Source organism: Peromyscus leucopus, chromosome 4 (genome assembly GCF_004664715.2).
Source record: "Peromyscus leucopus breed LL Stock chromosome 4, UCI_PerLeu_2.1, whole genome shotgun sequence".
NCBI classification, from domain to species: domain Eukaryota; kingdom Metazoa; phylum Chordata; class Mammalia; order Rodentia; family Cricetidae; genus Peromyscus; species Peromyscus leucopus.
Genome location: NC_051066.1, coordinates 4,441,317 through 4,468,915, shown reverse-complemented (window position 1 = coordinate 4,468,915; position 27,599 = coordinate 4,441,317). Strand labels below are relative to the sequence as shown.

Below are 27,599 nucleotides of genomic sequence, written 5' to 3'. Positions count from 1 at the left end.
TTCAATTTCAAACAAAGGCTATGGGTAAAAGCTTTAATAACAGACTCCATGTGATTTTATAGGCAACCAGTTAGCAGATTAATGAATCATTTAACTTTCTTTACTCAATATTCCACTCAGAAAGATAAATCCAAAAATGCAACCTCTTATACTGACCAACGTAACTAAGTACAAATGAAGTAAGTCAATGGTGTACCTCATTAGCATGCTGCGGTGTATGTCAGTAAAACAAGCCCTCCCGCCCCAGCCCTGGCCCCTGGCAAACAGAGATAAATGATTGTGCACTGCGTGATGATACCTTTAGGTGAGAACTTTGGTTCATGCAGTTGGCTGCCACAGACGTTGCACCCAAACCCCGCAGCCCTGGCACCCAAAGTCAGTCAGCGATGGTAGCTCTTGGCGTCAGCCTTGCTCCTTCCACAAGACCAGGTGAATACTGTGGTCAGGCATGCTGGTGGCGAAGACCAAGCCCGTGTCATTGTGCCCATCCAGTCCGTTCAGCCAAGACGCTTCCCCTGCCAAGAAGCTGGAGCCCCGCTTTGATTTCCTGTACTCTGGCAGAGGCCAGCGGCTAATTAGGCTTTCTGTCCTCAAGTCCATGATGTACAGGTAGTGGTTGTCAAACAGCAGGGCAAAGACATCTCCAAAGCCAAGCAAGGCCAGGTTGGCTACTTCAGGTGTCTTGATGACCCTACAAGAAGGAGAGTCGGGATCAGGAAGCAGAAGGCAGCTTTGCTGTCAACACTTAAGACTCCTAAGCAAATTTAGAGCCAGTGAGAAGTTTTGATACAAAGGAAACTGAGTCAGGCGTGGTGGTGGATGCCTTTAATCCCAGGCAGAGGGAGGTGGATCTCTGAGTTCGAGGCCAGCCTGGTCTACAGAGTGACATCTAGGACAACCAGGGCTACACAAGAAACTCTGTCTTAAGGGGGGAAAAACACCTACTAGGATAATATTCTATGAGACTAGTAAAACAGTCAAAAACTGCTGGTCCTTGGTGTGAAAACTAGACCAGAGCATGGACTAACCTGGACTGAAAATGGAAAAAAACTGGAATATTCAAGAACAGCATTTATCTAGTCAAACACTTGTATTCCTTTATCCCTCCATTGTTTTTCTATGTTTTTAGCCTCCTCTTTGAACCACATTTGCCATTAGAGCCGTTGTCCGGGTTCCATCTGGTCACTAATATTTTTGTATATAATAAAAAAGTGAAAGAAAAAAATTGTATTTTATTAGTTTGTTTTAATGGTTGGGAGTTAAGCCCAAAGCCTCATACAAACTAGGCAGATGTCTACCACTGAGAGATACCCAGCCCTGTCATAGCTGTTGCCCTTGTCTTCCCTCTTCTGGTCAGTCATTTCCATGACTTTGGTTTAATGTTTCTGCTGCTTCCCAGTGTACATAATGATTATGCTTGATTCACAGGTAGGTGTTCAAACACAAAATTCATAAGAGACCAAAAGGAAACTGGGATGGGGGGCGTGGTAGATCCAGTACCCTCCATTTAAAAGAGGATGTCTGTGGAAACTAGGTTGTCAAGAGTTAGTTTCCAAGATTAAAATACAATGTTGCAGAATAGAATACAGGACTTGACAGGTATGCAGGGTTCTAATTCTGACCATTTTGGCAGTGTAACTAGAAATCCATCCCTACTGGCAGTTTGGGGCCCGGCTGTTGAAGATTACAAACTCTCCAGCTAAAGTACAACACACTGCCATTTGTGCGTTCTCTCTCTCTCTCTCTCTCTCCCTCCCTCCCTCCTTCTCCCTCTTTCTCTCTCTCTCTCACTAGTTAGCCTCAAAACTAGAAAGGGCTGGGCGGTGGTGGCACACGCCTTTAATCCCAGCACTTGGGAGCAGAGACAGGAGGATCTCTGTGAGTTTAAGGCCAGCCTGGTCTACAGAGTGAGTTCCAGGAAAGGCGCAAAGCTACACAGAGAAACCCTGTCTCGAAAAACCAAAACAAACAAACAAAAAAAGAACTAGAAAGGTCCTAGGAACTGAGGCTACAGGATTTGTGCTAGGTTTTCAAAAAAGGTCTCGTGTGTTTGGAGGTGGAAAAAGGCAGAGATAAAATTGTCTCCTTTCAACTTTAAACCTAGCACTTCCTGCGAGCAAACAATCATTCAGGCTCATTACTTAAAGCTAGTATGTCCACACCTAAAGCATCAGCGGAACTTTGCTGTAGGACTCTAGATCCCATTCTGGGTAGGAGGCACTGACACAAGGACTCAGTGCCTAGTCAGAGGACAACTTGTAGCAGTCAGCCCTCTCCTTCCATCTTCTGGGTCTGGGAAACCAACTCATGTGGGCAGGCTTGGTAGAAAGCGCCGTTACTCGCTCTCACGGATTCTTTTTGTTTTTTGAGACAGGTACTCACATAGCTGACCTTCAAATTCACTGTGTAGCTAAGGGTTATTACTTTGAACTCCAGATTCTCCTGCTTCCACCTCTCAAGTTATGAGAGTACAGCACTTGTGGTGCCCTTGGCTTCTCGGTAAGCTGATGCCCACTGGGCAATACAGTCATGGCTGGATGAATGCTGGACTAGGAGATGTGGAATATAGGGCCCTTACAATTTTAGGCTGCTTTTATCCTTTCCTCAAAGCGCGATCACCCTAGAAACCATTCTGACAGCTCTGAAACCTAGCTAATTATTCCATTACTCAGACGCAGAGGCTGTAGCTGAGACCAGAGAGCTGGAGCTCATCAAAGTCATATTCACAGGATTATAATCAGATCCTATAAACTGACCTTGAATACATTTGTCATAATAAAAACACTGACAACAATATTCAGTTTTTTCTATTCTATTTTTTATTCTATTCAGTGTTTCCTGAATTATGCTACAGAACACTAATTGAATTGTTAATAGGTGTACAGTACAGGAAACTAAACAAACTCAAACAGTCCTTAATAAAGGACTTCTGAGTTATTACTAATAAAGATTTGTCAGCTCCTGGACTAGGTCCTCACCACAAGCATTTAGCATTTCATTTATAAATGAGAAAACTAAGGCACAGAATTGAGAAATTTAGACAAAAACCACAGACCATAGGAGATGATACAGATCTCTGGCATGAGAGGTGCCAAAGATCCTAAGACTTTGGTTCCTATAAATTCTAAATTCTCTAATCTATCATACAGTACTCAAACAAGCCAACATAAACTTCTAGTTCCTAGGAAGGGGTTAACAGTATTCAGTGGGGCAAAAAATTGTCATTGAAACTCTTATATAAAATTTCTCTGGAAGGAAGTGAATCAGTGTAACTAGTCACTAGTCAACAGAAGGCAACTTACTGACTAGACTCCACTGGGAGTCAGGACCAAATAACAATGCATAAGTTCAACTGACGATGAAGTCAAACTTAACACATTAGACCTGAAGGAGGTTGGAAAGGTCTTCTCATCTACATCTCTCATTTTCCAGAAAAAGGTTTTGAATCCTGAAAGGGAAGAAGGGGCTCATGATTCAGAGTAAGGGAGGGGTTAGAACCTTGATCTTTAGGTTTCAGCACATGACACTCTCACATGCTTCTAAAACATTTGCCTGAGTGCATTATTTAATATATACAACCCCGTTTGTTAACTGATGTAGTACTTCCCAAAAGAAGACCTTCTCTTTACATTACTGAACCATACAGACTTTCAAAGGCAGAGCACATGGCCCAAGGAAACATTACCTGAGAATATCATAACTGGCGAAGTCCCACTGGTACAGACCAAGCGCTGAACTACAGACAATGTATTTTCCATCAAAATGAAGTCTTGGTTGCAGGCAGATACTTCTATCCTCAGAGACGGACAAGGTCTTTAAGCACTTACAGTTGATTTCTCTCCCAATTGGCCAAATCTACAAAAAAGAAAAAAAGAAGGGAAGATGATTGATCCTATTACTAAAGAAAAGCTAGTGCTTATACATCATGGCTTGAAGAGAAAAAAGTGGTATCTGCTAACAGACACAAAGGAAATACAGGGTCAAGACTCCTTGTCTAGTCAAGAGTCACAGATTTAAGTCTTGATTTTATGTGATCATAGGCAAAATATTTAACCTCCCTGAACAATGATAATGCCTACCACAAAGGTGGTTTAAAAATACAATAAAAACAGAGTATCAGCTGGGCAGTGGTGATACACACCTTTAATGCCAGCACTTAGGAGGCAGAGGCAGGCAGGTCTTTTGAGTTCGAGGCCAGCCTGGCCTACAGAGTGAGTTCCAGGACAGCCAGGGCTGCACAGGGAAACCCTGTCTCAAAATAACAAACCAACCATGAATGTCTTATAAATTCTTAAAAGAAATCAATGTTTCTTTTTATAGTTTAGACCTAAGAACTGAAGAAGGTAGGAGGTATGAGCCTTAAAAGAAGAGTCTTACTGCTTAGGATGCTGAGCAGGAGGGCTGCAAGTTTGAGGTCAATCTGGGCTACGTGGCTGAGCCCTTTCAAATATAAAATCAAATAAACAGTAAGAATGTATGGAAAACAATTTTCAGTGCTTCTCCCTTTGTGTGTACACAGGTGTGAGTTCATGTGGAAGCCAGAGGTTAATGTTGGTGTCCCCTTCAATTACTCTCTACCCTAGGGTCTCTCACAGAATTGCAGCACATCGATTTGGCTACATTAGCTAGCCAGCAAGTCCCAAAGATCCTCTTTCTCTTTTTTGGTTTTTCAAGACAGGGCTTCTCTCTGTAGGCCCGGCTGTCTTAGATCTCATTTTGTAGACCAGGCTGGCTTTGAACTTAGAGGCCTGTCCCTGCCTCCCAAGTGCTGGGATTAAAAACATGTGCCACCATCACCTGGCTAAGATGTATGTGTTATCTGCACACTTACATGTGTGTATTTATTTATTTATTTTTCAACCCAGGGATCCTCTTATCTCTGCCTCCTCACACTGTAATTACAGGTGTGCACCACCATTCCTGGCCTTTTTAATGGGTGCTGGAGATCTAAGCTCAGGTACTGACTCTCACCAGCCTCCTGGATGTCTTTGCTTACAAACCACAGAACCTGCCTGGCATATGGGGGATGAGTCATAACCATTTCCAATGGGTATAATGACTTGGACTAAGATCTCCCTTTGTCATACCTTTCTAGTTTTCTTTTTCTTTTTCTAAGATTTATTTATTTATTTATGTATACAGCATGTATGACTGCAGACCAGAAGAGGGCACCAGATCTCATTACAGATGGTTGTGAGCCACCATGTGGTTGCTGGGAATTGAACTCAGGACCTCTGGAAGAGCAGTCAGTGCTCTTAACCTCTGAGCCATCTCTCCAGCCCCTTTTTCTTTATATACTATTTTTTTCTTTGATGAGATAAATATGGAGGGAGAAGACTTACCTTGATTTCATATTTGTCTGCACTTAAGAGGATGTAGTCTCCAGGGCTGTGCAAGAGAGACTTGACTTTGCACTTCTGCAAAACCACCTAGAAGCATAAGCATCTACATTATACAAAGAACTTACCACTCTGTTCCTATACTATTGTTTTAAAATTAAAATAGGAAAATGAGGGGCTGGAGAGATGGCTCAGAGGTTAAGAGCACCGACTGCTCTTCCAAAGGTCCTGAGTTCAATTCCCAGCAACCACATGGTGGCTCACAACCATCTGTAATGAGATCTGGCGCCCTCTTCTGTATACATAAATAAATAAATAAATCTTAAAAAAAAATAGGAAAATGAGCTTGAATTGATATGATATGCTAGAACATATAATATGGAACTCTATTACTAGGTTAATTCTTAACATTTTTCCTACAACCAGATTCTATTAATGGCTATATTTCAATGTCCAGTATTGGGAGCATTCACTCTTATTTTTAGTTTGGAAGTGCTAACAGGATTAATTTTTAAAATTGTAAAGTGCACACTTGGTATATAGTTCAGTGGTGAAATACTTGCCTACCATACACTAGGTTCCAATTTGACCCTCAATACTGCATTATCTTTATTATTACTGCTGTTATTACATACAGACACAGATACACACACAATGTGACTTAAATGTAAGGAGCCAAGTGTGGTAGTGCATGCCTTTAATCCCAGCACATGGAAGGAAAAAACATGCAGATCTCTATGAAAACAAGCCAGCATGGTTTACACAGTGAGTCCATGTCAACCAGGACTACCTAAAAAGACCCAGTCTTTAAAAATAAATAAACTCATTAACAAGGACATAAACTGTGCACACAGATAATAGATGGACACAGTCTGTTTTCAGGAGCATGTGCACCACAAAGGAAAATCGCCAGGCTCAGAATAAGAACCTGCAGCCTGTCTCTGAGATCTGCTAACTGCAGCCCTGGAGAAGACCGCATAGCCTGTCCTTAGTGCTGGAGACTGAACCCAGAGCTTCCCACGTGCTAAGTTAGCACCTTTCCACGGCGCTGTACCCCAGACTCACTGCTTCTATTTACTCATTTGTAAGATAGGAGGTAATGTGCCTTAACTTCATATAAACACAGTGAAGATGAAATAGAACCATGCAAATAATAGTAACAGGAAAAGACGAAATTCCACAGTGCTTGGAGTCTTCTGTTACTATTAGGTCCTAGTAATCTTTAAATAGATCAGCACAACTATTCAGAAGCCTGAGATATAGAAGCAACTAGACCAGGCAGACCTGCTAGCAGGCATCAGGTACCTCTGCTCAATGCTGCCCCAACATCTTATTTAATGTGCATAAGAATTTAGCAGGTGACAGAGTTCAGGTCATGAACAGAGGAGGAACTTGTCCACATCACGGATATAATCCTGAGCCCACATCCACTAGGGTTGCCTATGATATATAACTTCTCTGTTCAATAAGTGGATGTGCCCAGCAGTTACCTATCTTCTCACAAACCACCCGATCTTTACTTTTACCTATTCAGAAAAAATTTTAGATTGTCCACCCAATCTAAAACCTGGCAGGCCTTTTTGAGTCTTCTTTCTGTCCTACAATGAATGAATAACTTTAGGTGACTTTATATTAAAGATAGATCCGTCATGCATTGCCACACAAATCAAAGCCATTGTATCTTTTGCTTAGGCTAAACCTAACTGGGCATCTTGTAGCCATGTTTATATATCTAATCTCTCAGCTTTCCACATTCAGATTGTGTTTATCATACACAAATCACATCAGACCTTAAACCATAACTTCCAATAGTTTTCATAATACATTTCTAGTATCCACCAACCTTACTATGGCCTATTAATTCTTCATGAGGCCAGCTTTCATCTCTACAGCATGGCTGCATTGGCCTTCTTCAGGTGTTTCCTATCCTGGAGTGTATCTGCACAACATATCTATCACTAATACTATATTTGAAACACAATTTTGTTCTGAAAATAAGACGTTACAATATTCTGTTAACTCATTTTTCTTCTTTGCTCTCCTTATATTTTTATTGTGGTGCTTGATCATAGGACCTTGACCACCCAGCCCCTCCCTCTCTCATTTTGCAAACACTGCACTTTTTTGTTGGTAGTGATGGTTTTGTTTAGTCATTGCTCTTTTTTTGGGAGGGGGGGGGCAGCTATCTGTAGTCTTGAGTGTCAAACCCAGAGCCTCATGCTAGGCAAGCACTCTACCACCGAGCTAGTTTGCAACACTTACTTTTCAGGGGTTTCTGGTTTGTTTTTGAGACAGGATTTCTCTGTGTAGCCCTGGCTGTCCTGGAACTCGCTCTGGCTTTGAACTCACAGAGATCCTCTTGCCTTTGCCTTCCATGTTTGTGCTGGGATTAAAGGTGTGTGCCACTACAACCCTAACACTTACTTTTCAAAATGAAGATTACAGTTCTGAATCAAAGAAGGTATCTTTCTTTATGTAGTCCAAGCTGCTGGCCTTGTACTCAAGGTACTTCTGCCTCAGCCTTTTAAGTGCCAGGATTATAGACAGGTACCACTACACCCAGATAATCTGTTGGATTATTAAGTGGCTCTTACAGGCTGGTCACGACGGTATACCACCATGCTCTTTGAGTGCATTTGTTCTGCTGTGATTCATCTACAATATACCCAAGGTCTCCCATCCTCCATCCCCCACCAGTGAGGAGCCAGACACCAGGACATCCCCTGGTCTTCCTACCTTGGTGACCCATTCAGTATGCCCAGTGAGTGTGTTCAGGCATGTCCCAGCAGATAAGGCCCATACTTTCACAGCGAAGTCTGCAGAGCCACTCACCAAAATATCCAGTTCATCACTGTAGTCCACACTGAACACTAGTGCACACAACACAATCCAAGTTAAAACGCTTTACTGTCAACAAGCTTCGTAAAAACAGCCATAACTTGTTACCTAATCAGAGCACATTAAGAATCGAACTATTCGGGGCTGGAGTGGCTCAGCGGTTAAGAGCACTGACTGCTCTTCCGGAGGTCCTGAGTTCAATTCCCAGCAACCACGTGGTGGCTCACAGCCTCCTGTAATGAGGTCTAGTACCCTCTTCTGGCCTGCAAGGACACTGTATACACAATAAATAAATCTTAAAAAGAAAAAAAAAAAAAAAAAAAAAAAAAGAATTGAACTATTCAACCAGCAGTTTTATGATACAAAGAAAATCTATTTCAGAACTGTTCTTATTTTTTGGTTTTTCGAGACAGGGTTTCTCTGTGTAGCTTTGGAGTCTGTCTTGGAACTCCCTTCGTAGACCAGACTGACCTTGAACTCACAGAGATCTGCCTGGCTCTACCTTCTGAGTGCTGGGATTAAAGGTGGGTGCCACTACCACCCGGCTTAAAACTGCTGTTATTATCGTTTATCCTAAGGTTGAGAAAGCTTTGAGCTAACACACTCTGTGTCAACTTCAGTGGGATGGAAATGATGGCATCCCTTCTTAGGGCTGCCTGCTTGGCACTACAGACACTTTATCTATTTATGGGACAACATCAGCACAGGCCAGGCATCCCTTCTAAGATCTGCAGTGAAGAAAATAATCTGCAGAACAATACTCCAGAAACGCATGGCAGAGAAAAACAGGGATCTCAGAGGTCAGACTTAGTCTACAGTGTCTAAATTTCTTCAAGTTGTACACCTACTAACTCATTAGTTCAGGACATGCGGTGAATGTTTGTTTACCAGACTCAAAAGGACATTGGGAACCTAGAGATGAAGATGCTGGCCCTTCCTTCAGGAAACTGAGGGACAAGTTTTTTTGTTTTTTGAAGAGGTGACTCTTGCTAGAGCGACACTGAAGAGGATGACTGCTCTGCCAGGGCTAGCAGAGAGGAATTCAGAAGACGAAGTACGGGAGATCGGACTGCACAGAGCTTGTTCAGAAACAGTACTCCAGGCAGGGGACAGGAGGGCATGGATTAAAAGGCACAGCAGTTTCAAGAAACAGCAGCTGAACATTTTAGAACAGGGCCTCTAAAACTGGTAAGGAATGAAATCACCTAGAAGCTGGTTTCCTTATGCCATGTAGTATTACTCTGTTTAGTGGATGGGGTCCATACTAAACCATAGACTTCTTTTTGTTTGTTTTTTGAGGCTGGTTTCTCGTGTCACCCTGGCTGTCCTAGAACTCACTCTGTAGACCACACTGGCCTCAAACTCAGAGATCTACCTGCCTCTGCCTCCCGAGTGCTGGGATTAAAGGCTTGAACCACCACGCCCAGCCATAAACTTCTAAAACAAATAGATGAGAGCAGATTAAATTTTTTTTACTATATAAGCATAGTTGAGGGGGGTTGTTTAGTAGCAGAAGAGCTAGGTTTAAAGAAATACTAAGTACCAGGTACAATATAAGGAACTCGGGATGTGAGAGTAAACAAGATAGGCAGAATCCCTGACCTATGGAGCTTAGGATCAGGAGTGTTCTCCTCTGTTCATAAATACAATATTCTAGAACAGAAAACTCTTTCATGTTAGCCCCAGGATGTTCCTTGTTTTACTCACTTAGCAGCCAAGTACTAACTGGATGCACTCTGTAGACAGAATCTGTGAACTACCTTTTGCCCAAGGGTTTTTCAGCTCTAAAAAAAATAAATGGAGTGGTCTGAATGTCTAAGCGTGACAGTATGGAGTCCACTAAAAGCAAATGTGACCGACTGTGCAGAAAGAAAAATAAACTGGGAGAGGACAGCTACTCCTTCCTGTATACAGGTACATAAAAGAGTGTTTTGAAGGCTAAGGAAAAGGACACTAGTGGAGAACATTCCACATCAAGTAACTGAAATGCAGGGAAATAGCTGCAGTGAAGGAAAGAAAAGGAGAGAAAACCACAGGTTCAAGCAATCAAGAAGCAAACAAACAACTTCAAGTATGGGACTCTTGATCTTAAAGGGCATGGCTAAAGTAATTGTAAAGACCCTCGAAAAAGAAGAACCCACCCGCCCCCGTGTGCCCCCGGAAATGCTGTGTCCTGGCTCCGGAACTCCATTCCCAGCAGGCCACGGTGTTGTCAAAGGAGCCTGTCACAAGCTTCTGTTCATCGAACTTCACAGCTGCACAAGTGTGGGTCTGGATGCCGTAAACACACTGCCCTGTGCTTACATCCCACAGCTTTGCAGACAAGTCATCTGACCCTTGAAGAGAAAAACCAAGAAGGTTAGTGTGACCTAGACACCCTAAAGGAGAATCATTCCCCCTAAAAAGGCTCTCCATAGTCCCCTCTGGAGTGCTAAGAAAACCAAAGCACAGACAGAAAAATGTAATTTGTTGGGCCTCAAAATGGCATTAAATATATAGAAGAGAACCCAAGCTTTTCCTCTTGATCTTCTGGGCTATAAAAAGACAGTAAAGCATCTCTTTATGCTTCCATTTGCAGCATTTCATATTTCTGGCTATTAGAACTTTCAGGTTCGACTGGGTTCAACTTACCTATGGCTGCAGGTTTACACTGATGTGCTTGTCCACTCACTACCCAACAGTCCTGAACAAATAAGAACACTGACTAGGAAAGCACAGTCCATTCTAAGACAGAATGGTAAGCCTCAGGTCATTGGATAACTTTTACAAAAGCTAACTGGTAATTTCTTAGGCCATCTTGAAAAATGTCAAGGAACCTCAATGAACACTAGGGATAAATCACCTGCAAACATTCACATCAGCTCACAAAGAAAAAGTTGGTTTTGTTGCTGCCTGTAGGGAATAGAGGAAGCCCTGAGTGTGTAAACTTCTGAATGGATGTGTTTTGTTTTTATTTTTGAGACAGGGTTTCTCTGTGTAACAGCCCTGGCTGTCCTGGAACTTACTCTGTAGACCAGGCTGACCTCAGACTCACTGAGATCCTCCTGCTTCTGTTTCTGCTGTGATTAAAGGTGCGCACTACCACTGCCCGTTTATGTATTTTGACATGAGCAAGGTCTGTCGATAATTCCAAGACCAATTGGCCCAAGGTAAATTGGCAAAACCATTAAACAGGCTAAAAGGGATGACAAAGCTGTCCCTTGGGAAAATGAGTGTTTACCAATATGTACAGAGACTGAGAACTACAGCTTCCTCCTCCCGCCTGTTCACAGTCAGAGACTGGCTGCCTAAGACATCTCTTGCCAAGACCAAGTAACTCTCCCACTATGCTGCACCTGATAAACACACCGAGGTTCTGCGTAACTGTTGTTGGAGAACCCCACCTGATCCCAGCTTCACTGTAAGTGTGTCTGTTCTTTCTTCAGGGTTCCCAGCCCCAAGTCACATGGAACACAGCATGGCCTCTGATGAAGAGGTTATACTGATCATGGTGGTAATTCAGGACTGAGCTTTCATTAAGTCTGCAATCCCAATTATTAAATTTGTTCTCAAAATTTACTTTTAGAGGCTCAACACAAGACATTCTGGGAAACACTAAATAGCAGTTATTCTGACCAGGAAGACACTGTATTCTAGGAAAGCACCAACAAATTGATTTTCAAAGGCTGAAATGATTAAACAAAACCAGCCACAAAATCTCCCTGTCATGGGCTGGAGAGAGAGCTCTGAGGTTCAGAGCAAATACTATCCTTGCAGAGGACCTGGGTTCAATTCCCAGAGCCCACACGGTTGCTTGCAACCATCTGTAACTCCAACTCCAGGGGATCTGACACCCTCATCTGGCTTCCAAGGGCACTAAGCACACATGTGGTATAGACATACATGCAGGCAAAACACCTGTACACATTAAAAAAAGACCCACCTTTAGTCAAGATCCAGTGTTTCAGAGGATGGTTAAATAACCATCACTTGCAAAAGACTGGGCAAACTTCCGTGTGGACAGACTCCGAAGGTACTGAAATGAAGGCTGCCTTACTGTCACCTAGCTATTTAGGTCTCTGTTTCCCTCGCTATAAAATGAGGGGCAGGGTTTGCTGGTGGTTTGCGATGGACACTTTTAGGGTCGCCAAGGGATCTTTATTGGAACACATGGTGCACTAAGAACACAGCTCAGGGGTAGAACACTTGCCTAGCAGGTGAAAGGTGGTTATGAGTTCTACCCCAACACACAGAAAATGAAGAAATGAGCATACAAAGACAAATCCCACACAAACAGGAAGCTAAAGCATTCTAGTTTAGAGTTGGGGGACTAAAACCCTGTAATCATAAAAATCAGGTAATTCTCCATCATCAGTAACACTCTTAAGAACCAGAGGTCAGCAATAGTATCCCCAATAGAAACCACATATAATGTCTTCTAATAGTTAACTTAAAAAAATGAACAGTTGGGGGGGGAAGAAAGAAAAAAAAAAAGAAAAAGAAAAAAAAAAGAAAAAGAAAAAAAAAAAAAAAAAAAAAGAAAAAAAAAAAAAAAAAGAAAAAGAAAAAAAAGAAAAAAAAAAGAAAAAAAATGAACAGTGTATTTTATTTAATTCATTTTTGTCACAAGTGTTAATACTTCAACATGTAACAAAGTATCAAAAGGATACTCTTTGTTCTTTTATGTTCCAAGTCTTTTAATTCTGGTATTTCCTATTTCACACTTCAATCTGGAAAAGCTATAGCTCAAGAACCCTACAGGGCTCGTGGCTCCCCTAGCACAGCAGAGCACAGACAGATTAAGGTCCTTTTGATCTACTGCCAGTGTCTAACTGCTGTGTTACTCATTTAGCATCTGTGTGTAGGACTTCTGTGTCAGGCCCTTAGTCCGACACACACAGTCGGGGGTGGGAAACGCAAAAGCCCACAGCAAGTACAAGGGCACAAGAGAGAGGCCCCCTGAGACTATAGCTGTGCTCCATAGTAAGCACGCATCCTATAACTCGCCTCAGGCTTGGGCACAACCAGCCCCTCAACTAGACTCCAGATCTACTTTTAAGCCAAGCTTTGGCACGTTTGAGGAAAAGATTTCATGGCTTAAAAACCTTTCCAGGATGGAAGCTGGCAAGAGGACTTAGCAGTAACAGTGCTTAAGCCTGGTGACCTGAGTTCAATTCCTAGTCATGTAAGAGTGGGAGGAGAGGACTAGCTCCACAGAGCTGTCCTTGGAGACACAGACACACACACACACACACACACACACACACACACACACACACACACACACACTTTTAATTTCTTGAGGTTTATTTTTATGTGTATGGTTGTTTCCCCTGCATGTATGTCTGTGCACTAATGCCGGTGGAGGCCAGAAAGGGGTGCTGGATCCCCTTGGAACTGGGAGTTACAGGTAGTTGTGAGCTACTATGTGGGCGTTGGGACTTGAACCCAGGTCTTCTTCTGCAAGACAGCAAGTGCTCCTAACCACTGAGCCATCTCTCCAGCCCCCAAATAATAAATAAATCTAAAGTATGAATAAGTTAGTGTGGCCAAAAAAGATGACTCAGGGGTTAAGAGCACTGGCTGCTTTTGCAGAGACCTAGGGTTCAGCTCCCAGCACCCACGTGACAGCTCACAACTGTCTGTAACTCCAGTCCTAGGGGATTTTGACACCCTCTTCTGGCTCCTGTGAGCACCAGGACACACCTGGTGCACACACACAAACACAGACACTACTCCAGCCATAGCTAGGATATTACTGTTTGCTTGTTTTTTCTTTCTAGTCCTAAGTACTCTTAAAAGCTCTCACCCTCTACTTTCAAACACCTTGAGAATCTCCACTTAGATACAGAACAGGTGGATAAATTTAGTTGATCCCGAACAACTCCATTTATCCTCTCAAATCCACTGTCTTCCCGCCCCCCCACCTTGCTTTTAGTACTACTACTTCCCAGGACACAGAGCCCCAATCCTTGCCACTTGTGACATCTCTTCTTGACAAATCCTTAATTCACTATCAAGTTTTGCTGAGTCCAACGGCTGCTCGTACACTCACCTGTTCCTTTTTAGTGTTTTAAAAACCATACCTCTCTGTAGGACACTTTCTAGACTGATTTAGCTGACCTACACTGTGATGGGGTAACACTTGAACTTGGAAACTCAAAGCTCTGAAAGAGATCTGGATGGCTATCTCCTAAGGGAGCATTTCAGAAACTGGGACAGTGTCAGCTGTCACAATGGTGTGGGTGAAGGACATTACTAACATCAGCTAGGCAGAGGCAAGAATGTTACATAACCTGCAACATACAGGACATGCATAAAAGAATTGTCTTTTACTTTGCAAGGAACTCATGATGGATCTACCAGATATTTGCAAATGAAAACCTTACTTTTGGAAAAAGGAGAACTCAAACTAAAAAAGTTATTGAAGAATTCTGAGCTGGAAAAATAACTCCTAGGGAAGTGTTTTCCTAGGCTTAATCACCAAGTCATGGAGAGGACACCACAGCTACGGCAGGTAGGGGATAGGGTAGAACTTGTAAGCACTGTCCACATGGTGTTGGCTTTGCAGGATACAAAAATGCAGGAATTATGGGGTCAGAAAAACACACCCAAAAGTTCCAGGAAAAATAAAAATAAAAAAAGCTGAAACCAAGCATTGTGTGGAAGGGTCTGAATTTCCTGCTAGGAAGCCCTGAGAAGCCAAACTCCAATTCCTATTTCATAGAACATAAGAAATGCCCATGTTAGATGCTAGAAAACCGCCATGGTCTTTAGCCGTGTACAAACCACATTCCTGTGTGTTGGCTTCTGCATCGTCCTGTCAGCCTGCAGGCAGGAAAGCAAAGCCAACAGGATGCTCCTTCTGGAGAAAGCAGCTGCGGAAGCAGCTGAACCAAGGTGAGTGGGAGCCACCCAGTAAACACTCTGTATGAAAACAAACTAGAGTTTCTCTGCAAAATTTAACTACCTTTTTCTCCCTTTGGTGGAGGTGGAGCTGGGGCATAAATCAGAACTGTGCTCATACAAGGCAGGTGTTCTAATGAGCTATATATACACTCAGACACACTTCCTCTTATTGGAGCTGTTACAGCTTTTACTTTTCTCACTTAATACAGAAGTTACCACAGAGCTACTGCTCACAGGCTAAGCATGACCTAGCCATACTATTTAAAAATCTAGATAAAGATCAATGCTGAAAAATAATAAGCACATTTCACAAAAATCTAGACTTGAGGCTTATCTTACAAAGTCAGAACTAGCCAGGGAGTCCTACATGGCAAAGACGCACTGCAGTGGAGAAGCTGCACTCTGGAAAGGCAAGGACTGTGACTTGGCACAGTCCTCAGGAGACTTTCACCTACATTAAGTCATCTTCCTGAAGGAGCGTGTGCACCCTCTGAGCCAAGAACCACCCTGCTTCTCCCACATTGTTTTCTAATGGCAAACATTTCCTAAATAAGTATTGATGTTACAAAGCACACCAGGTTCCTCTCTCGTCATTTCAGAAATAAACTGCAGAAGAGAAGGAGAATTGCCTAGCTGCAGACCAGGCCAGTTGTTAGCACTGGCCATCACTCTCTTTGTTAATACCATCTCACTGCCAAATTCAGGATTCCACAGTTCACCCAAGAGAAAACTGAAGTTCTTGAAAAACAAATGAGTGTGGGAGAGAGAGCTCAGTGGTTAATGCTTAGTCCTCTTCTAGAAGACTGACTTTCCCAGAACCCATACTGGGCAGCTCACAACTGTCTACAACTCCAGCTCCAAGAGATCTGATACCCATTTTTGGCCTCCCCAGGTCGGTTGGCGTCTCTCTGTCTCTGTCTTTCTCTCTCACACACACAGATACTTTTTTTTTTTAAATCTGACTTGGAATGCCTGGGGCATAGCAAACAAGCCCTTTTTGTTTGTTTTGTTTTGTTTTTTCAAGACAGGGTTTCTCTGAGTATCTCTGGCTGTCCTGGAACACACTGGCCTTCAACTTAGAGATCCATCTGCCTGCCTCTGCCTCCCAAGTGCTGGGATTACAGGCATGTGCCACCACCGCCTGGCCAAAAATAAAAATTCTTAAAAAGAAACACAATAACAGAAACTCATAAATAATTCTCTAACACTTATTCCTCTCACCTGTGAAGTTTCAAGCATGCTGCCATTAGAAATTTCAAACTAACACTTTAGATCAATTTCAAAAGCCATGACATAATTTTCAAATGCAAACCTGGTGATTACAATAAAAATAATATATACCCATCTAGAAACCAATCTTTAAAAAAAAAAAAAAAGATTTATTTATCTATTATGATACAGTGTTCTGTTTGCATGTATGTCTGCAGGCCAGATCTCATTACAGATGGCTGTGAGCCACCATGAGATTGCTGGGAATTGAACTCAGGACCTCTGCAGTCAGTGCTCTTAACCTCTGAGCCATCTCTCCAGCCCCTAAAAACTAACCTTAAAATGCAGGGTTTGGGGTTTGCATGTGGTCTGGTGGTGGAGTGCATGCCTAGCACGCAGAGCCTGGATTTCTAATGGCCAGCACTGAAAACAAACAAATATGCAGATTTGGATCCACTAACAAATACTAACTTTACAAGTAGCTAGAGGACTTAAAGATTATTTCCCACTTACTTTTTCAACAAATAACTAAGGTTTTTATTTCCTCTTTTTTATTATGTGTATAGATGTGTATGTATATGTATGTTTGCATGTTTGCATTGGGGCAATGTCCAGAATCTTTTTCCACCATTCCCCACCTTTATTCCTTATGAGACAGTGTCTCTCAGTCAAACTTAGGACTTATCATATAACTAGCTAATACAACCAGCCTGCCGCAGGGGTTCCGTCTCTGCCTTAGGAAGCTAGAATGACAGATGGGCTGCCACACACACCTAGTATCTCTGTGGGTTCTGGGAATCCCAACTCCAGTCCTTATACTTACATGGTACGTTCTTTAACCACTCACCCTCTCACCAGCCCATAACTGAACTTTTATTACATGAAAAGAAAACGATGAAGCAGAGTCGCTACCAGTTGGAGGCCAGCTGGATTATGTATTAAGCATCAGGCCAGCACAGGCTAAAAGAATGAGGCCTAGCTCAAAAATCTCTCCCCCCTCCCTCCCTCCCTCCCTCCTCCCCCCCTCTCTCACGCACACACACACTCCACCAAGCATGAACATGGCACATAGACATACACACAGGCAAAACACCCATACACATAAAATAATAAATTAACTTTAAAAAAAGAAAGCAGTCTGGGCTGGGTGGCTCACGCCTTTCATCACAGCACTCAGGAGGCAGAGGCAGACAGATCTCTGTGAGTTTGAGGCCAGCCTGGTCTACATAGCAAGTTACAGGACAGCCAGGGCTACTCAAAGAGATCATATCTTGAAAAACCAAAAAAGAAAGAAAAGTGTGAAGACAATGAGCCCACTGCCAATATTTAAGTATGGAATGCCAAGTCAATGCCATAGGTTAATCTTCAAAAAAAAAAAAAAAAAAAAAAAAGAACAACTACAGAATGTTAAAACTACAAACGACATCAAAGCACAGAAAAAAAATAGATGATAATGTTCCAATAGTCAGACTTCAGGGAAAACAGCACGAAGCACGTTCAGGGTGACATGCCAAACCATGAAATGCCTTAATCAATGACTAAACTGGAAAAGTACCTGGCATTTCAGAGAATTAAGTCACCACATGGGAAAATATGTGCTTTATATAGAAATGCAATTTAAAAATAATCTTGAGAAGTTACTTATTTTGTCACTATTAAAGAGATTGAGATTGATTCTGGAGAGACTGAAAGTAAAGCATATTACTTATGCCTGCTGTGGGCACAGCAGCAATTCAGTATACATGTAGACACTAAGCAGAGAAGCAGTCACACTTGTAGAACTGATAATTCTACTTAGGCTTCTATCAAAAAGTAAATACTCCAAGCAGGGGAAGAGGAACACAAACAAATACTCATAAAACAGAAACCTGAATATACACTAACATGAAAACAGCTACATAATATATTTACACAGAAGAACAACTAATACTTATTAAAAGTGAAAATTATATAGTTTTGGCATTCCAGGAATATTTGTTAAAAAATGTCCTGGATCGAACAATGAATATGGATATTCATATACAATGTACATAATATAAGCAAGCAGGCATTAAGACTGCTGGTAAGAACCAGAACCAGGGCTGAAGACATGGCTCTTGCAGAGGACCCTAGTTCAGTCCCCAGCTCCCATGTCAAGAAGCTTACAAATGGGGACCTGATGCCCACTTCCGGCCTCTGCTAGAACATGAACTTATGTGTACACACCCAAATTCAGATGTGTGCATAAATATATAATTAAAAAGTTAAAAATTTGGGGGTCTTAAAAGATGGCTCAGTTGTTAAGAGCACCAACTGCTCTTCCAGAGATGCTGAGATCAATTCCCAGCACCCACATGGTAGCTCACAACTGTCTATAACTTTCTTTTTTCTTTTTTTTTAAAGATTTATTTATTATGTATACAGCATTCTGCTGCCATGTACCTTTGCACGCCAGAAGAGGGCACCAGATCTCATTATAGATGGCTGTGAACCACCATGTGGGGTGCCGGGAATTGAACTCAGGATCTCTGGAAGAGCAGTCAGTGCTCTTAACCTCTGAGCCATCTCTCCAGCCCAACTGTCTATAACTTTAATCCCATGAGATCTGATGCCCTCTTCTGGTGTGCAGACATACATGCAGACAAAACACTCATGTAAATAAATCTAACAACACAAACATACAAAAAACTCCCAGAACTATTCCACACACAGCCTAGGAAGGAATTACATTGCCTAAATGTGGACATATATCAGAACCATTTGTAAAAACACACATCCATTATAATTCTATAGTAACACAGAATTTAAAACTTTCACAGTTGTATATAGTATAGTATATATTATGCAGGTACACTGTCAAGTGCTTTAAGCTTGTTAAAAGCGCACTCTGAGAGTAGGGGCTCTCCTGTCCCGTACTCCAGTGTGGCAGTTTGAATGAGAATGGCTCCCATAGGCCCCTATGATTGCATACTTGGTCCCCAGTTGGTGGCATTGTTTGGAGAAAGAATTAGGTATGGTCTTGTTGAAAGAATTGTGTCACTGGGGTGGCTTTAAGGCTTTGAGCGCCCACGCCATTCTCAGTTGCTTTTCTCTGCTTCACGATCTTAGCTACTGCTCCAGCGCCATTCCTGCCTACCTCCTGCTGCTGCGCTGGTGGCCATGGCATGGACTCTGGACACACAAGCCCCAAGTTAAATGCTTTCTCTTATAAATTGTTTTGGCCATGGTGTCTTATCACAGCAAAAGAAAAGTAAGTAAGACATCCAGCAGGTTTATTTCAAGTCTCTTCCAAGGCACCTTGTCCAAGAACAAGTTGACCCCTGGCTCTGTAACTGGGAGAAGAAAAAAACAAGAAGCAGCTAAGGGTTGTTAAAACACCGTGTCATTCAGGAAAGCTAGAAGGTACATTATTTCCAATGGAGGTCACCACTCTTTATCCCATAATATAAAAATGCCTGCAGTGGGAACAGGAAGGCAGATGTTCAGTCACGGAAGCTTATCCAAGGAGAGATTGTCTCAACTTCCCCAGTCAGTTTCTTAGGGATGCTGTTAGCACCCAGTCTGGTGATGTCATCTGCTGCATTTTAATCGGAAGTCTCACTCTACAGGACTCTTTCACTTGGGAAAGTCAGCTGGCTGCCTGAGGGTGGGGATGGTGGAGGCTGACTTCTCCAGTTGATTTCTGCTGGAGGTCTGTAAGCCTCTGACTTGATAGTGTCATCTTGTGTTTGCTCTCCAGCCATCTCTGCTAGATGTCTGGAGTGCTCAATCTGATGGTGTCTGGCCATCTGTTGTTTCCTTCTGACTGCTATTTGTTCTCTAACATGGACTAATAAACTCATTCAACACTGAAGGCACTACTATGGTAGATCACAGTGTGTCAAACAGCCACTTAAATGCCTAGTGTGAGAAACATCCAGCTATCTTCGTTTCTACATCCAGACTTTCAACATCCAATCTTAGAGCCACAGGAGTTTAGAGCAAGGAAGGAATTTGTTCCTTCCCATTATTTTAAAGGCAAGGAAATAAACACAGATAGGTTAGATAATTCATCCAAAATGTTCTCGCTAGACCCAAATTTTTTTTAATGATAAAACGAACATGGAGGAAAAGTGTAAGAAGTAACCTACACTTTCCTGACTCACATTATACTTAGAAGTACTTATAAAATGACTCTTCTCCAGAGGGAAGAAGAGCATGCAGAATGGGGACACCTATTCAGAGGAAAGTGCCATTACAAATATCCCGTATAACCAACGCTTGCTCTTCTCAAGAGGGAGCTTACAAAGATCAATCCTCGTAAGTTAGTAGAGAGGAGGAACACTGCTTCCTCTCCCCGGCGACTCGCCCAGGTCCCTTACCTGTGCAGAGAAGTCCATCTCTGTAGTAAAGTGCATACACTCTGGCACTGTGTCCAATTAATGATGAGGTCTCAAAGGCTTCGTGGTTCTCCAGCTGCTTCATCCTCAAGATAGCCTTCAAGTAAACCTTCTTCCAGTGCAACGCGTCCTGAACAGAATCATCTATCTGCCAGCCCAAATTTTTACAGGCAGTCTGCCACACCTCTGTACAGGCACTTATCACCTTATTCCACTGCTTAGATACCAGGCAGCATGTGAGTAAAGTCTGAGGATCGAGCCATTTTAACAAATAAAAACTGAGCTCCAGGGGAAGGAGTTTGAGGAAGTCCCGCTTGAGGAGAGTCTCCAGGTTATTAGAGAGGTGCCTGAGCTGGACTGCCCCACTCAGACTAATCAGGTGGTCCAGAGTTTCATTTTTCTGCAAGTCCGTCAGAGAAAGAAATGTAACAGAAATGTTATCAAGCCATGTCTCAAAGTCCTTTCTCTCCATAAGGTTATGGAAATATTTACCTGTGGCACATCAAAATATTGTATTAGTTCTGTTCAAAAAGATTGTTCAAGCAAGACTGCTAATAAATGAAGTATTAAAAATTAGTATAAAATGGCATTACAATTTTATGCTTAGTTACTTTACAGTTAATAAACTGCACTGAATGTTTTCATGCACACAAAAGGAAATTCATCTAAAAACATTTTAACAAATCATGATATAGTAAATATGTCAGAGAAACTTATGTCAGTGTGTGACTTGCTTCTTTTGAAGTCTAATACATGCCACATGCATTGTCACCATAAAAGATTCATAGAATATTCATAAAGAATATTCTACTCTGCATACAACCCTCCACCCAAACTATTACACAGCTGCTTCCTCACTAAATTCCTTACTATTTGGGAAATAAGATCACAAGAATAACATCAGGATGTAACATGCACAAAGCAAATCTCTGGAGCTGTGACTTATGTATTAGTTATGCTGGGTACAACCTGCTCTGCCACCCAAAATCACAAACCTAATGACTCGGTTTTACTATAGACAGTGAAGCAAAAAGATGTGAAGAAGAAAAAAAAATGTAGCAAGCTTTGTATTCTGGTATGCCATCTCCCTTACAGCACTGTCTGTTAGAACATGGATTACTAAAGGCTGTACACAGTCTGCTTTTAGAAACCTCACGTAAGCTATTGACAAATCTTAACCATGTTCCCTAGAGAGCCATGAGGGCTCTTGCAGCCTACAAGATAGAACAAATTATAATCCCCATATGCTGGGCACAGTGGAACGTGCCTGCAATCCTAGCACTCAGAGGCTGCCTTAAGAGGACCATTAAGTTGGAGACCAGCCTGGTCAATATAGCAATACCACAGTTCAAGTATACAAAGAAAAAAAACAAAAACAAAACAAAACAAAAAAAACAAAAAACCATCTGGATGCTCACAAAAACCACGTGTCATTTTCACTTTACAAAGGAGGAAACTACAGGGTCAAGAAGCCAACTAAGTAAAACCACTGTGGTCACAAAGCTAGTGAAATGGCAGAACAGAAAGAGGCCTGTTCTTTCAAGATCAGCACAGCAGCTGGGCGGTGGTGGCGCACGCCTTTAATCCCAGCACTCAGGAGGCAGAGCCAGGCGGATCTCTGAGTTCAAAGGCCAGCCTGGTCTACACAGAGAAACAGTACCGAAACCCTATCTCCAAAAAGACCAAAAACCAACACCTCTCCCCCAAACATGAAAAGCTCAGCACAGCAGCTGGCATTCCTGTGATCCCAGAAGGTGAAGCTGGGAGGAGTGAGGTTCAAGGCCATCTGTGGCTATGTAGTTAGGGCAGCCATTGGAGGAGGAGGAGGAAAAGCAGTCCTGTCTTTCTCTCCTAAGAATCCTAACTTGGGGGCTGGAGAGATGGCTCAGAGGTTAAGAGCACTGACTGCTCTCCCAGAGGTCCTGAGTTCAATTCCCAGCAACCACATGGTGGCTCACAACCATCTGTAATGAGATCTGTTACCCTCTTCTGGCCTGCAGACATACATGCTGTATACGTAATAAATAAATAAATCTTAAAAAAAAAAAAAAAAAGAATCCTAACTTGGCAACAAGATCTGCAGATACTGTCAACTGATTATACCATTTTTACCTTTTGGAAAAAGTAAGGAATCTTCCAGGGCTAACTGGACAAAGGAATTTTAAAGTACCTTATATCAGCATCAACAGGTATCAATTTATTCTTTATAATGAAAATTAAGAGTTGGGGGTGGGGGGAGCACCTTTAATCCCAGAACTTGGGAGACAGAGGCAGCCAATCTCTGTGACTTGAGGCCAGCCAGAGCTACACAGAGAAACCCTGTCTTAAAAAAAAGATTAAGTAAAGGAAAAAAAATGAGAATTAAACTAATGAAAAGAAAAAAATACCAATAAAAAAAAAAAAAGATTTGCGAGCCAGGAGGTGGTGGTGGTACAGGCCTTTAATCCCATTGCTCAGAAGGCAGAAGCAGGCGGATCTCTATGAGTTCAAGGCCAGCCTGGTCTACAGAGCAAGATCCAGGACAGGCACCAAAACTACATGGAGAAACCCTGTTTTGAAAAACCAAATAAAAGGTTTGCTCTGTGTTGATACTAGGTAACAGATTCATGGGAACTTAGTTTGATTTTTATTATGTTTAGACAGTTTCAAGGCTTTTTTTGGGGAGGAAATTTCTTCTGATTACTTACAAGATTGTCATCTAATATAAAAAAATTTTTTTTAATTCATTTTGGCCAGGCAGCGTGGTGGCACACACCTTTAATCCCAGCACTCAGGAGGCAGAAGCAGGCGGATCTCTTGAGTTCAAGGCCAGCCTGGTCTACAGAGTGAGTTCCAGGACAGCCAAGGCTTCACAGAGAAACCTTGTCTCAAGGGAAAAAAAAGAAGTTCAGTCTGAAAGAAAATAAATTTCTTTCTTCACATATTACCTAGACTAAATTTATAAAGTCATCTGTCTTCCAACTATGTCATGGAAAGTGAGCAAAATCTAAGTTCCCATTACCTATTTGGCAAGACCATTTCAGACACACGGCTGAGTGTTAGTAGAAGCAATGGAATGTTTCAGTCAGTCCTCTCCAGCCTAACAGCTCAGGCTTCTGAAGACTACTCAAAGTCAGAGTCAGGGGTCGTGGACTCAAGGATGCACTCATTTACATCAAAGACCCAGTTCTTCATCTGCTACAAGAATAAGTAGTTCACATGATTTCATCAACTCATCTCAAGAAAGAGGCTTCCTCTGTCTGACCCTAGCACAATTCCTGTGTAACACATCCAGAAAATCCTACTTTAAAGAATAATTATTCACAAGACAAAGCCATTCATTTTCATGGGCACCTGCGCTACTGAACATTGGATTTTCACTTCTTTCTCACTGAGCCTTTGCACCCTGGGGACCAGAATGACACATATGTATGTACCACAAAGCCTGTCTAAAATCATTTGACTCCTCAGAGTATACTACTAAAACTCACCAACTTTTACATTTCTAAAAGAACCAACTAATTTTGGAGGGAACTTCCTTAAAGCCACAGGTCTAGAATGAACTTGTTCACAGAGCCTCTAGGAATAGTATCGTGTCCTGGCAGCACAAGGTTCCCCAAGGGAAGCCTGTTTCGTGATCCTAATTAGTCTTAAACAATAAAAACCCAGAGACAGATATCGAGGGTGAAAGCTGAGAGATCAGAGAAGCAGAGCAGCCAGCCACCAGAAACTTCTTACCTCTACCAATGATCAGACCAAATGGGCAAGATCCTATCTCTAGGAATCCTCAGACTGAATTGCTGTGATCTTGTCTCCACCCATCTTCTATTCCATCTCTACCTCTCTAGTGCTGGGATTAAAGGTGTGAGCCACCACCAACTGGCTGTTTCTCTTTTAGACTAGTTCAATCTTGTGTAGCCCAGAGTGGCCTCAACGCCTGATCTTCCTGCTTCCTCCCTGCAAGTGCTGGGATTAAAGGCGTGTGTCCCCACCACCTGGCCTCTATGGTTGACTAGTGGCTAGCTCTGCCCTCTGATCTCCAGACAAGCTTTATTTGTCAGAACACAAACAAAATATACAACAGAAGCCCCAGGAAATGAAATTTCAGTTCAACAGCATTCCTTCCAACAGTGGAATAGCCAACTACATAATGGTTTTTCCCACTAGTGTGAAGAGACAGGACAACTAGGATACATGAAAGAGCTAGACCAGTCACATTTTTTTAAGCCGATTCGGCTACTTCCTCTGTGATCATGGGGATGCTCAACTAATCTCTAAGCTTCTGTTTGTAAACAGAAGCTACTGTCCCAACTTCAGCAGTGTGAGAATCAGAAATGAAGCAGAGACATGTCCAGCAAGTACCTTTAGTTCTGTTACTATAATGCCTGGCAGGATTCCTTTGTGTAGTACTAAGGCTGGAATGGACATGACCTACTAACCTAACATCATTTTCAGTCTTTAATCTTATCAGTTTCCTTCACACCTAGAAGAAAAACTCAAGGACTCAAACTTAGCAGGTGTGTCTAATTTTATAAGGAAAGGCAGTTGCTGACTCTAGGCAGTACTGCTGTACTGCTTCCTAGGTGCTCGCTTCTCTCTCCACACCCCTCACACCCTTCTCAATGTTCTCCAGCCCTTAACAGAAACAATCATAAAGCTCTGAGAAGTGTGTAGTATGAGAAAAACATTCCTAAATTGGGAGATGGGAGCATGAGTTTGGTCTATGCTGCTAAGCAATTACTGTATTTATGTTGGTCTTAATGACTGAAGCAGTGCTGTGAATATCCCATTTGACTTAAGCATGGTTCATAGAAATGTAAGGACTGATGCCCTTACTAGCAAACAATCCATGGCCCAAGAGGTGGAGAGGCTCTCCCAGAGTTATATAGGAAGCAGCAGTCTCCACCCTTCCATTCTTGCATTGTTTTACAGGCAAAGCATTGTGGGTGCAAAGTTTCCCCTCCATCTAGTCTGCCACAGCTGTGCAGGTAAGAAATAAAATTCAGGCCCATGAGAAGGATCAGTGGTTAAAAGTGCTAGCTGTAAAGCCTAATGACCTAAAAACCCATGTGTGGTGGCTTGAAAGAAAAAGTCCCCCAAAGGGAGGGGCACTATTAGGAGGTGTGGCCTTGTTGAAGGAAGTGTGTCACTGTAGGGATGGGCTTTGAGGTCTTTTTTGCTCAAGCTTCCCTCGCTGTGACGGCCAATTGACTTCCTGTTGCCTTCAAGATGTAGTAGCCCTCTCAGCTCCGGCACATCTGCCTGCCCTCTACCTGCTCCAGTCATAATGGACTGAACCTCTGAAACTAATCAAGCCCCCTCAATTAAATGTTTTTATTAGAGTTGTCATGGTCATAGTGTCTCTTCACAGCAATAAAAACCAAATTAAGACACCATGTAAAGTTGGAAGGAGAGAAATGACTCCATAAAGTTGTTCTCTGGTCTACATACTCACATAGCACACTAAAAAACAAACAAACAAACAAACAAACAAAAAACCCCCGCAAAGAATAAAAGGTAGATATCTGCTGTTGTTGGAAAGGCTACCTCCTTGTCCCCCTTTTCCTACCAAGTACAACCAGTTAAGCACAGATGTAGGCCAGGCATAGTGGCACATGTCTTTAATCACAGTACTCAGACAGAGGCAGAAGGATCTCTACGAGTTCGATGCCGGCCTGGTCTACATAGTGAGTTTCAAAACCAAAAAGAAGAAAAGAATCAGATGCTTTAAAAACATGTGCATGTGTGCACCCAGAGGCTTATGTGTACATAAATATATTTTGTGAATATTCAGGAAACTGATGAAACAGGTTACTTCCAGAGAGAACTAGGAAGGCAAAAAAAGGGATAAGGTCCCTTTAACCATACATCTTTTTGTATTTAAAAACACGTGAATACACTATTTTAAAAATCTTTTCCTCTTGTTGCTTGTGGGATTTAGAAAATTGTTTTATTTTCTTGTTTGTCTTTTGAAACAGGCTTTTGCAATGCAGCCTAGACTGGTCTTCAATTCACAATTCTGCCTCAGCTGTCTGAGTGCTGGGACTACTAGAGTCCACAGCCACCCTTGGCCTAAAAGCCCTTAGTCTGGAGACTAATTTTTTTTTTTTTTAAGCTTTGAGAAAATTCAAATAATGTTTATAAAACACGGGCTCTGAAATTTCTCTTGTTGGGTAACCATGAGCAAATCATCTCATGTAATTTCCTCACTTGTAAACTGTAGCCTGGTACTGTTTTACTTACAAGAGTTTGTAAGGATTAAATAGGATAGAGTTCTGCGCAGTATCTGGCAAACGATGAGCCTACAATAAATGCCAGTTACTGTTATTATGTAGTATGAATTGTTATTTCGGCCTTTTTTTTTTTTAAAGCAGCATCCCAAATACACACCTGTTTTCAAACCATAACCACACGCAAGGTGCCTTCCTACTGGCTCTATAACCTTCCTGCTGGCTCTATAACCTTCTGTATTTTACAAACCACCTGTCCACGCTTCATCTTTCATCAAACTGGTAGCCTTGGGACATCAATGTCAACTCATTTCGCAGCTAGGGAAACTGAGGCACCAGAAGGCAGGAACACTTAGATCTAATTTTCCTGTCTCTAAAATGAACTCCGAATCCCTCAGCCGGCCCGTGACTCCCTTCGCCCCCTGCTCCCGGAGCCCAGTTCCGCGCGGCACTGACCTGAGCGAGCGCCCCGGGGCCCGGGACCTCGCGCCGGGCTCACACCGATTAGGCGCGCTCGGGCCACCAGAGCGTCGCAGCGGCCGGGTCCGCTCCGCAGCCATGGCGCCTGCGGGGAGAGGGAGAAGACAGGCCGAGGCGGCCGGTCAGCAACGCCGCCGGCGCCCAGGATCCCTGCCCAGCCCGGCCCGGCCCACAGCGAATACAGACCTGGACCTGCGGCCGCTGCTCTAGGTCCGCAGCCTCACAGGGGAGCGGCTTCCGGTGCTGCTTGCGTCATCTCCGCGCGTCCCTCCGGCACC

At 42.6% G+C, this 27,599-nt stretch overlaps 1 protein-coding gene across 3 annotated transcripts; it reads right to left on the bottom strand.

Annotated features, from left to right (window-relative positions):
• Positions 1-27,599, bottom strand: Fbxw2 (F-box and WD repeat domain containing 2). Of its 3 annotated transcripts, XR_005091298.1 has the most exons (9): positions 27,508-27,599; positions 27,298-27,406; positions 20,615-21,124; positions 10,319-10,513; positions 8,076-8,209; positions 5,343-5,429; positions 3,686-3,855; positions 3,303-3,448; positions 603-691 (listed from the first exon to the last, which is right to left on the bottom strand). XR_005091298.1 is itself a non-coding variant. In XM_028886078.2 (8 exons), the coding sequence occupies exons 3-8, from the start codon at positions 21,102-21,104 to the stop codon at positions 403-405; spliced, it is 1,365 nt and encodes a 454-aa protein (XP_028741911.1). In that variant the 5' UTR covers positions 21,105-21,124; positions 27,298-27,406; positions 27,508-27,598; the 3' UTR covers positions 1-402. The 3 variants fall into 3 exon arrangements, 2 of the variants coding, with proteins under 2 accessions (XP_028741911.1, XP_037060404.1); XM_028886078.2 differs by lacking the exon at positions 3,303-3,448 and having other exon boundaries at positions 1-691; positions 27,508-27,598; XM_037204509.1 differs by lacking the exons at positions 3,303-3,448; positions 5,343-5,429; positions 27,508-27,599 and having other exon boundaries at positions 1-691; positions 27,298-27,379.

Excerpts from the sequence above, each read along its gene's own strand:
- Fbxw2 (XM_028886078.2), bottom strand. The coding sequence starts at position 21,104 with ATGGAGAGAAAGGACTTTGAGACATGGCTTGATAACATTTCTGTTACA. Across the intron at positions 10,514-20,614 it reads AGATGGACTTCTCTGCACAG|GGTCAGATGACTTGTCTGCA; the intron begins GTAAGGGACCTG and ends TTTCTCTTCAAG. Across the intron at positions 692-3,685 it reads GCCAGTTATGATATTCTCAG|GGTCATCAAGACACCTGAAG; the intron begins GTAATGTTTCCT and ends TCCTTCTTGTAG.